At 39.6% G+C, this 14,085-nt stretch overlaps 1 protein-coding gene across 3 annotated transcripts in view; it reads right to left on the bottom strand.

Moving 5' to 3' along the window:
- Positions 1 to 14,085, bottom strand: part of SLC38A9 (solute carrier family 38 member 9) — a 42,440-nt gene that overhangs the window by 13,063 nt on the left and 15,292 nt on the right. For all 3 annotated transcript variants that reach the window (XM_042804652.1, XM_042804651.1, XM_033009124.2), the window contains 3 exons: positions 11,712 to 11,909; positions 8,687 to 8,794; positions 5,209 to 5,315 (listed from right to left, as the gene is read on the bottom strand). In XM_042804652.1, coding sequence (XP_042660586.1) covers positions 5,209 to 5,315; positions 8,687 to 8,794; positions 11,712 to 11,909 — 413 coding nt within the window. The remainder of the gene's footprint in view (positions 1 to 5,208; positions 5,316 to 8,686; positions 8,795 to 11,711; positions 11,910 to 14,085) is intronic.

The raw sequence follows: 14,085 nt of genomic DNA on the forward strand, positions 1-14,085 counted from the left end.
CAGGATCATAACTGTGGTTGCCAGTCAGCTCACTGAGCATGGGCAAAGCTGATTCACATCTGTGCATGGAATTGTCTCCCTAAGTATTTCTTCATACTATCTCCTTATCTTATACCTTTCCAGGGCCCTCCGAGGGCAAGGTGTTTCCCAAGGAGAGTATAAAATGCTAGATTATGAGTTTCAACAAAATTTCAGTAGGAAGCCAGTTTTTACCGAGGGAACTGAAATCTCATGCTCATTTTGCCAGTGCTTTTGGGGTAGAAGAATGATGCCTTTTTCCCATCAGCCTGCAAGAGGCCAATGATATTTCTCATCAGACAACAATATGCTGTTAATGTGTACCCCAGGGTGGCCCTCATGCCCCAGGCAGTTGCAATCTGTTCCTCCTGCTGACCCGTTACATGCAGCAGGAAGATGCTTCTCTAGTCATCACTCTCCTCACATTGATCAAGGAGTAAGGACTATCAACCTCCATCAGAGGTTGAGCAATAGCATTTTTTTTAATTATTCCAAGAATTTCTCTCCTCAATGACATAAGAAGCTGTACAGGTTTTTATATAACAGCTACATCTTCAGAAGCACCAGTTCCCATGCTAAACTTAGCATCTAGATTTCTTATAGGTATTTATGAGTAATTTCATTAACTACAGGAGCCACAGACTAACCAGGGTAAGGTGGTTTTACAGAGAGACATAGACTCTCATCTCTTGAAGACAGGACTTGGATGATTTTTCAAAATGCACATCATCTGGCAAAACTGGTTTTCACTTGCTTTAGATTTGGTATTTTCGTTGTATTCCTCATGCATAAGGACAGCATAGTAACTTGCTGTTGTTATTTGTACTCAGCTGACATATAAGCTCTAGAACCAACTGTAAAACTATTTTTGCTGTAACAAGTACTTGCAGTTGTGAGGGCAAGCAATCCGAAACAAAATTTTTACTACTTCCTTTGGACTACACTTGACTATGGGTAAATAGCTGGTGTGCTATTACCACTGATTATACTAACGAGCTCATGTTCCTATAGTTCTTAAGGTGTATGCTTTTATCTGTACTGAAACTAAGTGTTGAGATAATTTTGATTTGTTCTTATAGCATGTAACACAATAGACAATTGTCTTCAGGTGCTCCCACCATACAAGTAATACCCAGATTTTGGTTTCCATTAGCAACAAGAAAAGAAATGGACAATTTGAAAATCTGATTTTTTTTTTTCCTCAAACATCTGTTCCCTTGCAAACATCTGCTTCTGCATATAAGACAGCTATCTTTGTGCAAGAGTGTATGTTTGTGTATCTAACAGGAACATCTTTTGATTACTGTTCATTACTCTTCAGGAGACCGGGGTTCACTCTCTAAAGACCTTGACTATAAATACTGTTTAGACAGCATAATTCCAGATAAAACCAAAGGACACATGGAGAGAGATAAAAGGATTAATTTTAAGTAACAAAGCAATAATCGCATTTGACTATTTTAAATTTTATATTAAGATGTTTATATTCAGAATGGACATCGTTGTGGTGGCAGCCACCTAAGCATAAAGAATACAGCAGTCCTTGCACCTAGAGTTTATAATCTAAGATTCAAATGTAGAAAAAATGATTGAAAGAAGGAAGTATTTGGGGGACCAAAGTGGAAGGAAGTATCAAAGATAACAAGCAGGTCACAGTCCATAAGGATCACAGCTTGCCACCTGCCAAGCCCATCTCAACCTGAACTAAAAGGCAGGTTTTGAGGTAGAACTTGGAAAATGTATGTCAGCTGCAGTTACTGCTGACCAGGAGTTTTTCTGGTCAGATGCACAGAACAAAGTGTTAAAAGTATCTCTGGAAGAACAGAAAATTGGGTGACTGAGGCTGGCAGCAGCAGCAGCAGAAGAAATTCAGAAATCAGCCTCCTAACAAAAGGATGAGGCTGATAAATCAGGTGGAACTAGCAAAGAATACTCTGAAAGTACAAGACGTTATATCACACTCAGACTAGTAACCAGGTGCAAGCTAGACCTATGGCACAGGACTGGATGCAGCACAGTGAAAGCTCTGTGGATCTACAGGTGTTTCCTATGTGATGCTGAAAAGAACAGGCAACTTTCAGGCTTTGTCTTCCCTGTTCCATGCCACAGAGAAAACAGTTCATTTCTTCCTCAGTATCACAGTGAAAGCTGGTTTGTAGACTTGCTTCTTGGATGGAGAAGCTGTATCAGTGCTTAGTAACTATTACCACATTAGAAGTACCTTTTGATCATCTCATTTCAGATTGGTCACTTCTTAAGAGAGAGGTGCTGTCTCTCTAGTATCTCAACAGGACTCTGATCCATATCATAAAAGCAGACTTAACCTGTTCAAGCATCAAGGTCAAGTGATAACATTTAACACGATGACAAGAGTACTTCACCAAGATGCATAATGCTGTGCGTAATTTTGTCTGGAAAGAGAAACCAATGGTAGGGCAGAATCAATGGAAGCTCACCCTGTTTACAGGGAATAAACAGTGTCTCAATACTGCAGTAAATAAGAACCATTCACAGCTCCATGCCTCTGCAGTTACCACCTGGACAAAAACCATCTCCCCACTCCCAGCCTTTCCCCCAAGTAGGTCCACAAACAATTGCTGGAAGACAGGACTAGTATATTCATGCCTGTAGATCATGCTCTGGCCTTGCACAGCATCTGTGTAGTTGCTCAGGGAACCAGATCAGAGAAGTGAATCAAAAAAAAAAACCAAACCAAAAACCAACCCCCAACAAATGACATTTTTGTGTCTGGGTTAGTTTTTTCTATGCGATCAGTTTTCAAACCAGTTGATTGTGCAATGCACAAAAACTTACACTGATAAATATAAGGGCACAGCAGTGGGAGATGGGAGCAAGGAGCTCAGCTTTGAACTGCAGACTAAGAAGCCTGCTCACAGAGCTTCTCCAGGCTGTGCTGCTGACATTTGGCTCACTCCAGTGCACTGCTCTTGCACCCACTCCACTGTACTGGAATAGCAGCCAGAGGAATCCTCCCTCTACGTGTGCTTTAGCTTTGGACAGTGATACACGCCTGTGACCAAAATGGAAGCTGCTATTGTTTTGCATTTCTAACTCCATAAAAGGAATGTTATTGTTTCTCTTACTTTTTTCCACTTCCCCGAAGTGTTGTTCTTCTGACCACTAGTTTCAGCAAGTTTTGTTCGAAACTAAAAAAGTACTTTTCCAGCTGCCAAGTTCTGTGCCTTTTCACAGAGTTCTGATGAAGTGACATATTAATAGGTCAATCCATAAACCAGTGGAGTCTCCATTTGACTTCCCATGAGACACTAATATAAGAAAGCATCTTCTTGATGTAAATACATAGGAAAAAATGCACTCAATGCTATGACATATGACAGAAGTTGAGACCCCTATACATATTTAAACCTCCCACTTAGTCCAGCAGCTTAGCGAAATAAGCACAAAACAGCTCTTCAAGAGCATCAGTGCTTCATTAACATTTGCAAAGCACTTGGAGTCCTGGCTGAAAGGCACCAGTACAGCTACAAACAAGGAATGAAATCTCTGGCCAAATGAAACTCCTAGAAGAACTATGCACAGATTTGGTTTCCCATTACAAACCTTTTCTGCCATACTTAAAGGTGCTCTTCCTGTGCAATCTAAACACTCTTCTGAAATGCAAGAGTCTTGTCGTAGGCTTGGGATCCATGTTAGGGCTGACTAGGAAATTCGACTTAAGCTTCAGGGAGGGCATTCAGAAAAGCTGATTCAAATGCAGGCAGCAGTTTCCTCCTCCTTAACACAGGAAAAGCAAGCTGGAGATTTCAGGTGCTGCTCTTGGCAGCTGATTTCTTGCTACTATGGAAATGGAGGGGGAAAAGCCACCAGAAGTCTTGAAGGTGGCATGGAGGCACTAGGCCTCCTCGGTATACAGAACTGACTGCTGCAGTGACCATGCCTTTAGAATTTGAAAGCCACAGCTAAATAAATAGAGAACTCTTGCCCTTTTCCACACTGTAAGATTTTCTTAAGAAAACTGAGAAGAAACTTATTTTCACTCTTCAGAGCTCCACTACCCCCTTCTTCAGACGTTAAACTATTTTCAGAAATTCTCATAAACCCCAATAAGTTTTGCTGGAGGAGAATTCATGACTCCTTTGCAGAGGTGGTCACTCACAAGCTGGCCTGGTTCACAGGGACAGAAAAGTAACCATGCAAATTACTAAAGCAAAAGGTCATCTCACTGCATTGGCACATAATACGCACTTCACCTCTGAATAATCAAATCAGATATATTTTATCTGATGTGTTGTGTATGCAACCGGCTCTAGGTGGCCTTGCTTGAGCAGGGGAGTTGGACAAGAGGATATCCAGAGGTTCCTTCCAACCTCAACCATTCTGTGATTCTGTACCAGTTTTTCATACAGCTTGTATTTAAACTTTTTTGTATGTTACTGTAGCTACCTTTACAACTAGGATTTTAATGAGGCTGGACAAGAATCCTGAAAAGTAGGGAGGAAAAAATAAAATAATCTAAATAATTACAGTAAAAATGTACTCTAGGACTCTAACTTTTTAACGTGTTTACTCCATTTTATATTTTATAATGAGAAGGTATTAAGAAAGAATGCAGTTCCATCTGGATGAGCAGTACATAACTTTTTCAAGGGCAAAGAACCAGGCCAAAGGCTACATATTACAAAGGTTCCCAAGCAAGGCTTCAGTTTTGAGGACTTCCTAAGTAAGGTCAGGTTTCCCTATGAACCTTGACTTGGATTGTGACACCAAACTACTGAAGCAACTCTGAGAAAAGATATTATCTAGACCCCAACATTATTGTTCGGGACTCTGCTAAAATCAGTCCCATGTCCAATATTCTCCTGCATTCTTCATTCTAAAGTTGGTCAATTTTTCTAGAGTTTTACAACATTGTCAAGACTTCAGCCTCTAGTGTGTAATTTGGCCATTTAATACCAACCTGACCACGAGTAAGTCTGGGACGTTCTTTGAGGCTCTCATTTGGAAAAATCTGTAATGCATCATTACTCATTGGTAGCCAGTGAAAAGTATGTATTGGAAAAGTATGGTTTCTTATCAGATCACAAGAGCAAATTACATTTTCTGAAGCCATTACTGTCCCTGGATCAATTTCAAAAGAAGCAGACAGGAAAAAAATTAGTATTGTCTGGCAATCTGGACACAAATCACCAATCTCATGAAATTACTCACATTGTTTTCTTGATTCTTGTTATTTTGAAGAAGTGTGATGACACAATTGTGGATGAAGAATGCAAGTGTCAGAACCCCTGTGAGTTGAGGGAACAGAATTCTAAACTCTAAATGGAAGAAAAAAAAGTGTTAACAACTTACTACTTTGAAACAAACAATGCTAAAATGCAGAGGACATACAATGCTGTGGAGTCTATTGGCAGCAACATGAACGTCCACATTGAAACGGGACAATCTATCTTATCTTTGACCGTAGCCAACACAGATACTGATCAGGAAGTACAAAATGCATGAAGACGTGATTTCTATATAACACATTCTCCAGCAAAGTTTCTCAAGAGACACCAACCACCAAAGATTATTTGTTAATCTAGGATTTACATACAGAAGCTTTTCTGCTTCTCAGCAGTTTAACTGGAAAGCATTTTTGGGGCAGGAATTGATTGCAGTAAGGGTGTATATCCATTGGTCCCTGAACAGGAAGATGGGGGAAGGAATCATCTGCTATGTGAGCATCTTTTGTTGTTAAGAAGTCATGCTACCAGAGGAAAAATTACATTTTTAGATGGTTTTGCTTATAAACCAGGGCATAATGAAAGGCAGAGCAACTTCCTGTCTTATCATACACTTTACAGCATCTATGCAATTTTTTTTTTAATTATTTTTTTTGTCCATGGGAATAGCACTGCCCTGCTTCTTTTAGTATTTGAAGGATTATGCTCAGAAGACTGTGCTTCTGGAACTAGTCTAGGAATTCACCAATGTGAACATCAATAAAGCACCATCTTTGTTGGTATTATATAAGAATATATGTACTCTATTTAGAGTGTTAACAGCAATTACGGTTCCCTGAGCTAGCTCAGTTCTGTAAAACATCCAGCAATATAGCAAAACACTCAGTCTCACAAACCCTTACAGATCAAAACAGAGAGCGCTCCATGCAAACTTATTTAAACATGATCTCTCTAAAGTACTGTGAAGTCAGCAAGGTAAACACACCCCCAGGCAATTAGTGAAGGGCTCATTCAGGCTGAGAGAACATGCTTTCCCTAAGGCTGGATCCACTGTGTCTTCAATACCTAACTAGCATGATGTGCTACTGATAGGATTGAGACTTCCATCAACTTTTGGGCTTGTCTACCATCCACTACTTTAATCTCAATAATAATCTGTCAGATTCAGAATCTCTTTCAGCACTGCATTTCCCCCATCCCTACAACAATCAGTAGTAGATGGATTTATATGCATTAGCTACATGTTTTGTCTATCTCCTAGCAGTACTAGTTGCACTGACAAAATAATTAAACTACTGGGTGCTCCACTTCTTAGTGACCAATGGCACGCTTGTGCTATAACTCATTTTACACTAGGACTGCTTAATAGATCTTCAACTTGAACTTCAAGAGGCTTAAAACCTGATTTCTTAAGCTGGCTTCCAGTTTACATGGGTTTGTTAGTGAACCATAGTTTGGGCAAATTTTCTCCTGCAATCTCTGACAGTCTGTAGATATGAGGCCATGAAGCATTTAAAAGACTGTCTGCTGGGGCAGTTGAGGTTAAAATCATGTTTCCGTGCTGGCAATGGAGCAAGACCAAACATTGTGGTCTATCTACTAACTGACCAGCACATGGTGGAGTATCATTTCTACTTACAGATAGCATTAAGAATAATGCCATACAAAATAATTAGGTCTTTAATGCAGATACTAATCTTCCAATGTCCTGCAATTCAAGTTTTCACACTGGAGACTAAAGTAGTTTGTTAGTCCAAAAATTCTGCCTAACAGTAAATGCAATAATGGAGGAAAATAGATTGCATAGACAGTGCTGCTTCAGAACTACCTACATCCCTCTGTAAATTTGTACTTATGCTACAGTAACCAGGAGGATTCTTAGGCAATTACGATGATAGTCCAGTTCATTCTCAAAGAAACTGCTTTGGTCTTGCACACAGTCATACTCAGCAAAAATTGCCTGGCTTTGAAGACTCAGACAGAAAGGACAATATTTTTTTCCTTGGTGACATGACCAAGCTGAAGAAACTGTTTTATATAACTTTTCGCTTGTTTTTTGTCATTCAGATTTTGAAATATGGTGCTGAATGCCTGGCTGAGATGAGGAAGGAATGACCTTCAGCAGTTATGGAAGAACAAACGAATGGATTTGATGATAGCTAGCAGCTGGAAAAATTTCTCCCTAGAAAAGGGGAATATTGTGTTTTGAGCAGACCTCTTTGCCAAATGTACATGGAATACACTAGCTAAGCTGTTTATTCTGGTTATTACTGTGCCAGTTCCATTTCAGTTCAACTAGAGAGCTGAATCAACCCAAACAGAGTGATAGACAATGACAGTAAATAAGTAGCTGCAAGACCACTGCAAGTGTGATGTGAACACACTTCAATCAGTTGAATTTCATATCAGTAACTTTACTCAACTAACTACTATCTCTAGTTTTCTCACTGAATTGATACTCTTGTTGCCACAGTGCATTACCATGATTCCTCAAATTAGATCAGATTCTACTAGGAACACAGAATAATGCTGGTGTTTATTTTTTTTTGTCTCTATCTTGCTACAGTAATTCAAAACCCATCCTAATGTTTTAAGTTATCCTTGTTTTCTTCTCCATTTTTACACTGTTAGTAGTTTGCAACTCATGTGTTAGTACTGTTAGTACAGTGCTTATTGTGACTGGAAATTAAAAACGCACAAACCCACAAAAGAAACCTGAAAAAGGTGCCTATCTCTGAGTCTTCAGTCCAAGCCTCCTAAAACAAGAAGCTGATCTCTTTAGACTCTCTTCACACAGTACCACTGTTTGTGACATCTTACACGCTGATTTGTAACAGTAATTGGAAAGAACAAATGGCCACCAAAACAACATTCAAGAAAGAGAAGAAACATCCTGGAGATCTAACAGGTGTTCAAAAGAGAAGAGCTAAGATTATGGACTAAAACCCGAGATAGATTGACAAGTACAGGAAAATTGTAAATAAGGGTGAATAAGCTATTTCATTTAAGCAATACAGTGTGTGGAGAACTTACAGCACCTTTACCAGTCGGTCTGTCTAAAGTTTGTCAGTTGCAGCTGCTACTGAAACAGGCATGATCTGAAAATGGTGCAGTTAAAATTTACTATAATGTAGGTGAAACAGGACAATGGCAAGCTCCCTGTCACATGATGTATGTTGGAGATACCTCTGATGGGCACTCCTCCACAGTGTTGATATCTTCTCCTAACTGAGGAACATTACTGGGGAAGGGATTTCTTGTCACTTTTTCACAACGGATCCTTCCTGAGCCTTTATATGCAACATTAGACAGCACTTCCTCACTTAAGTCATAGAGTGTTAAAAAGTAAATTATAAAGTCATTCATTAATTGCTTAAAAAAAGGAAAAAAAAACCAAAACAAACCAACCCAAAAAACTAAATCCACCATATGTATGCTTCATTACCTTATTTTAACTGATTTACCTGGTACAAAAAATTCATTCTCTGTAAACCAGTTGTACTCTAAGTGGATTCCCAGATGAGCAGCCTTTACAGTAACCAGAAAAACTAAGTAGACAACTGAAACAGTACCTAGAAAAGACAAGAACCAAATAAATACCATGAAGCAGTAGCAGATATTTGTGCTGTGTTTTATTCTTGTTCCATCCAACTAGTTACCAGTAGCCCAAACACTTAGGGTTGGTATTCATTCTTAAAAAATAAAGGCTAGGTCTAAATTTTCTTTTTCTTCCCTTCATAGGCCAGAGAGAAAGAATAATACACTTTCAACCAATGCAAGCTTTCAGCATGTTTAATGTTTTTCAGGCACTGCACTAGTGACAGTGGAAGAAGTACCCTTCTTAGTGCTGGGCAGGTAGGGAGGTCTCTAGGCAGTAACAGATCAGTTCCAGATTCAGCTGCAGGATTTTAATCTAATGTGAGACAAAGTCAGCCACAATACTGCAGCTACTACAACACCCATTTGGTCATTGACCTTTTTGAACCAAATGGCCCAATGAGATATGAGTGCTTACTGCAGTTGTGAACTTCACACTGGGAGCTAGAAGCTGATAATGACATTTGGTCACTACTGATTTAAACCCTGTCTTGTTCATAACCTTGGATAACCTTGATCATAACACTGGACTTGCATTCCATCTCATTCACTCAGAGGCATCCATGAATACTCTGCACAGCTAAAGGACTACAAATAAGATCACAGATGGGTATAAATGCCTTGCTGTGTCTGCATGTAGGATGGAAAGCATATGATCTTGGCTCCTGACATTTGAAAGAGATAAGGGCAGAATAATAACCGCTTAAAAATTGAAGGAAACTGTACAACAGTAATTACGGCTACTGCAATGAAACCTCCTGGCCAATAATACTGCTAGTCACCTGAGAATATTCTAAGAGTAAATACAAAGAAATGGTATTTTTATAGTTTAGAATACAGATTCAAATAAGATACTATTTCATTCTAGCAATATCTCCAATGTTACAAAATAAATTGAAGAAATTATCATTTGATTACACAGGGCATAGTCAAGAAATCAGGAAGATAAAATGTTCTGTACTTGAGGATCTGCTTAATGACTAAAATATTTTGTAGTTTCCTAATGATTTAGGTTTCTGTAGGTGTAAAGATAAGTAAAAGTGCTCTATTAAGATTAATTTCAGAATCTCAAAAATTTCCTTCCATTTTTTTCTTGTCCCATAAATTTCAAGGTTAACAAAAACTAAGGCAACTTTGATCAGCTTCTGCATTACATAACAATCTACTGAAGTTATGAGAAATTTCATATTTTAATATTCAGGTTCTCAAATTAAAAAATAGTTGCCCACAATAATGTGCTTATTTTTAAAACAGACACAGTTATGGCTAGATATCACTTGATACAGTATTTTCTTATCCCTGTTACATACAGACTATGTAGAAACTTTACTTTTCACATAGAAGCGCTAACCCTTACCCAAGTTCCTGTGATGTACTTTCATTTAGTGGTTCCAGCAAAGCAGATCCAAGTTCTAATTAAGTGTCATACTGGAACAGAGGACAAACTAGACCCTCAATTCCCTGTCCTCTACCTCCTTCACAATACATCTCCATCTTTTTTAACCCATTCTGTGATCCCCATCACTTTTTTTCCTTTCTCTTCATCATGAGCTTCAATGCTATGCCCTCAGATCATTCCTACTCCATAAACTGTGAACAACCACACCTATCACCCATGTGCTTTATCCACTTTACCAATCCCACCTGCCATGTTCTTCTATCTCAAGTCATGGCAGCAAGGAGTAGTCACAATTTTTGTCCTTGTAGCACAGAATACGTCAGGGTATTGGGAGCTGCGGCAAAGCAGGGCAGCAGGTTACACTGATTGACTGATGTTGTGATTAATTAATCAACTGATTGGTAGCAAATGACGTAAAGTCAGAAGCAATTACTCTTTGGAAGTAACTGCTTGTGTTGAAATGTTTACCAGATGAGGAAGGGCATGCCTGAATTTGTAGCAAGGTTGTATGCATCAAATGCTCGGCAGTAGTATGTGCACCACCATTTGGGAAAATCTGTTGTAAATACAGTGGAACTTGTTTTAAAGGATTACCAAGAGAGCAAAGGAAAAAAATAAATTAACTCCTTATTAACTGTAAGGCTCAAGTAAAGCAGGGTAGCAAGCCTGTGTGAGATTAACAAATCAATCAGCGAACCACTCTGAGGCACAATACTGGCTGACAGCAAGACACCATAAGAGTGGCTGGAAAAATACCTGGGTGAAAGGGACCTGGGAGTGTTGGTCAACAGGGGGCTGAATATGAATCAGCAGTGTGCCTGAGTGGCCAAGAAGGCCAAGGGCATCCTGGTCTGTATCAGAAATAGTGTGGCCAGCAGCACTGCGGAAGGGATCCTTCCCCTGTACTTGGCACTGGTGAGGCTGCACCTCGAATACTCTGTTTAGTTTTAGGTCCCTCGCTACAGGAAAGACACTGAGGTGCTGGAGCATGTCCAGAGAAGGGCAACAGAGCTGGTGAACGGTCTAGAGCACAAGTCGTATGAGGAACAGCTGAGGGAACTGGGATTGTTTAGCCCGGAGAAAAGGAGGCTCAGGGAAGACCTTACCGCTCTCTACACCTACTGCAAAGGAGGTTGTAGTGAGGTGGGCGTCTCTTCTTTCAAGTGACAAGCGATAGGACAAGAGGAAGCAGCCTCAATAGCACCAGGGGAGATTTAGATTGGTTATTAGAAAAAAATTCTTCACTGAAAGGGTTGTCAAGCATTGGAACAGGCTGCCCAGGGAAGTGGCTGAGTCACCATCCCTGGAGGTGTTTAAAAGAGGTGTAGATGTGGCGCTTAGGAACATGGACTTGGCAGTGTTAAATTTATGGTTGGACTTGATCTTAAAAATCTTTTCTGAACTAAACAATTCTACTCACTGGAGTAGCATTCACTGTTTTCTATATATTTTAGCCAAAATGAACCAATGTTTGAATATTATTTGTTACCTACCTAGGACATTAAACTTTGCAAAGAAGGATGGAGACTTCAGATTTAGCAGGGGTAGAAGAACAGCGATCAGGTAAAACGGTACTGTTTGTGATTTGTTCCACCACTTCTCGAAGAGTTCAAAACCTGTATTGTTGCCAGAAGAAACTATCACACTGTTGCTCTGTGGTGGATGACCACTAGCAGCACTTGGACAAATCACTGGAAGAAAGGAAAAGAAAAATATCCCCAGATGAAAGGGGTTTTTACTTGCACGGTCTTCACAGGTAAGATACCAAAATTTCTGGAGTGTTCTACCTATGCGGAATAGGACTAATCCAAAGCAACACCTGACAATTCAGTTCCTAACTACTCTTTTTTTTTTTTTTTTTTTAATCAGGAGTTCAGCATTAAGATTTCACTGCTAGACACCTTGCACTCTAAGCTGACAAGTGCTATGGTTCTTTCAGCCAATCACAACAATGATGTTCATTTGTCTGAAGCCTGAGCTGTGGCATAGATCAGCCTTCAACATCACATACCTGTAATGATGTGCACCTACATGCACCTGCTGGAATTAAGTCATAGCAACACACCTCTGCATCTGGCTGCTTATCTAGCATTGTAATCTGTCCCTGCACACTTCAGTAACATCATAGGAACCAAGATGCAAGTGCATCTATAGAGGAGAATCTGTATTACTGTACAGTGCTCTGGGAACACACAAACTAGAGATAAGAAAGCTACTGTAACAATTGGCAGGTCTAAAACTCATGCACTGAACCAAAACACCCTGTCATTTTGATGCTGTGCCAGGTTCAAGTACATCATTGCTAGACAACACAACAGAAGCAATTCAAGATATGCACCCATGAGGCTGCTGAAAGGGAACGTCATACTCCTGTTACGTGGTGGCTGATCAATGTCAGTGCCTGAGTAAGTGACTAGAACAAAACCAACGAACCAAAAAAGATGCCTCAGTAAGAACATGTTTATTTAATATTGTCATTTCTTTCTAACATATGCCTACAAAGTTGCATGTTGACATATAAACCTGTCTTATTGTTCTCATGTCTTGTTTTAAATTTTGGCATCCCACAATACTTGAGAGCCTCCCTCCCACACTGGCTGCATGCCTGTTCTGTTACAAAGGCGTAAAAAGTGTTTGGTCAAATTTCTTGAGAGACCATTATGTTACTTTACCTCCAGTCTTCTCATCTGCTTTCTCTCCATTGCTTATAAGAGAATTGTTTCACAGACCTTGAAAAATGCTTTTGTTCTTACTGATCTCCTTGGTAGCTCTGAAGGCCCTGCCAAGAGTCATTTGAGCATCTGGCAGCCCTCAATTTTGTGAAGCAGCTGCTTTAAATCTTCCAGTTGCTGGAGGATGCTGTGGAATATTGTTCTCTACTCTGCCTCCAAGTTATAGCCCCTGCTGCATAAGAATGGGACAGAACAGCAGAAGCAGGAAAGAGCACTGCAGCAGCTATTGGTGCCTTGCTGGTAAGGATTGCAGGAGAAATAGGATTTAACACTAGCTCAAATGTAGATCAACTGTTTTTCAGAATTATTTCTCAACTCCTTTGTCTGACTCCAAACAGCTGCTCTCCAGAAACACAGCTGCAGTAAGTGCGACACACAGCTGTTCGGCTGCTGCTGAAATGCTTCCCCACTCCCATAAGAACCCAAGACAGAGAACGTTTTCTGCTTCATAACAAAGCACTACATGTTCAGTTACTATATATATAGGCAGAAAGATCAGAGGCTGACAATGCCTAGCTCCTGCCTTCATTCTACAGTATCCCACCTACTTAAGAACTCTCAACAGATCTATCTTCATACTCGACTGCAGTTTCTTCCCTTAGTTGTGTAAATGTCAGACCCCACAAAACTAGTGGATGCTCATGTAGCCTGACACTTGTTTCTTTTTGCACTCAGCATCACTAAAACTGTTCTTACAGCATTTTTAAAAGTAAGAATGTTGCTGCAGAGGTGGTGAAGAACAAAGATGTCCCAGACAACATTTTAAACAGTAAACAGATCTGATGTGCCTCAGCAGTTTTAGGGTGCGAATGTTAAAATTCCTTAAGGCAATTTAATTGTGGAACTATTCTTAAGATGTCTATACATAATTCTTAAGATGTCTACATGTTAGGTATACACAAACTTGTAATCTGTTTTTTTAATCCTTATTTCCACCCTCATTTCTTTTTTTTTTTCCCCTTCCAATTATTAAGCTTTCCAAGTGTGTGGTTATTTGTGGAATTACAAATCCCAGATAGAAAATTACAGTTTTTTTTTTAAAAAAAACCAGGTAGTTAGAAATAACAATACACACTTTATAACTGGAATGTGGTTAGGCATGGAAACTCGATGATTTGCCTTTAAACACCCAACC

Source organism: Tyto alba, unplaced genomic scaffold, assembly GCF_018691265.1.
Source record: "Tyto alba isolate M040663 unplaced genomic scaffold, T.alba_DEE_v4.0 Super-Scaffold_42, whole genome shotgun sequence".
Taxonomy (NCBI): Eukaryota; Metazoa; Chordata; class Aves; order Strigiformes; family Tytonidae; genus Tyto; species Tyto alba.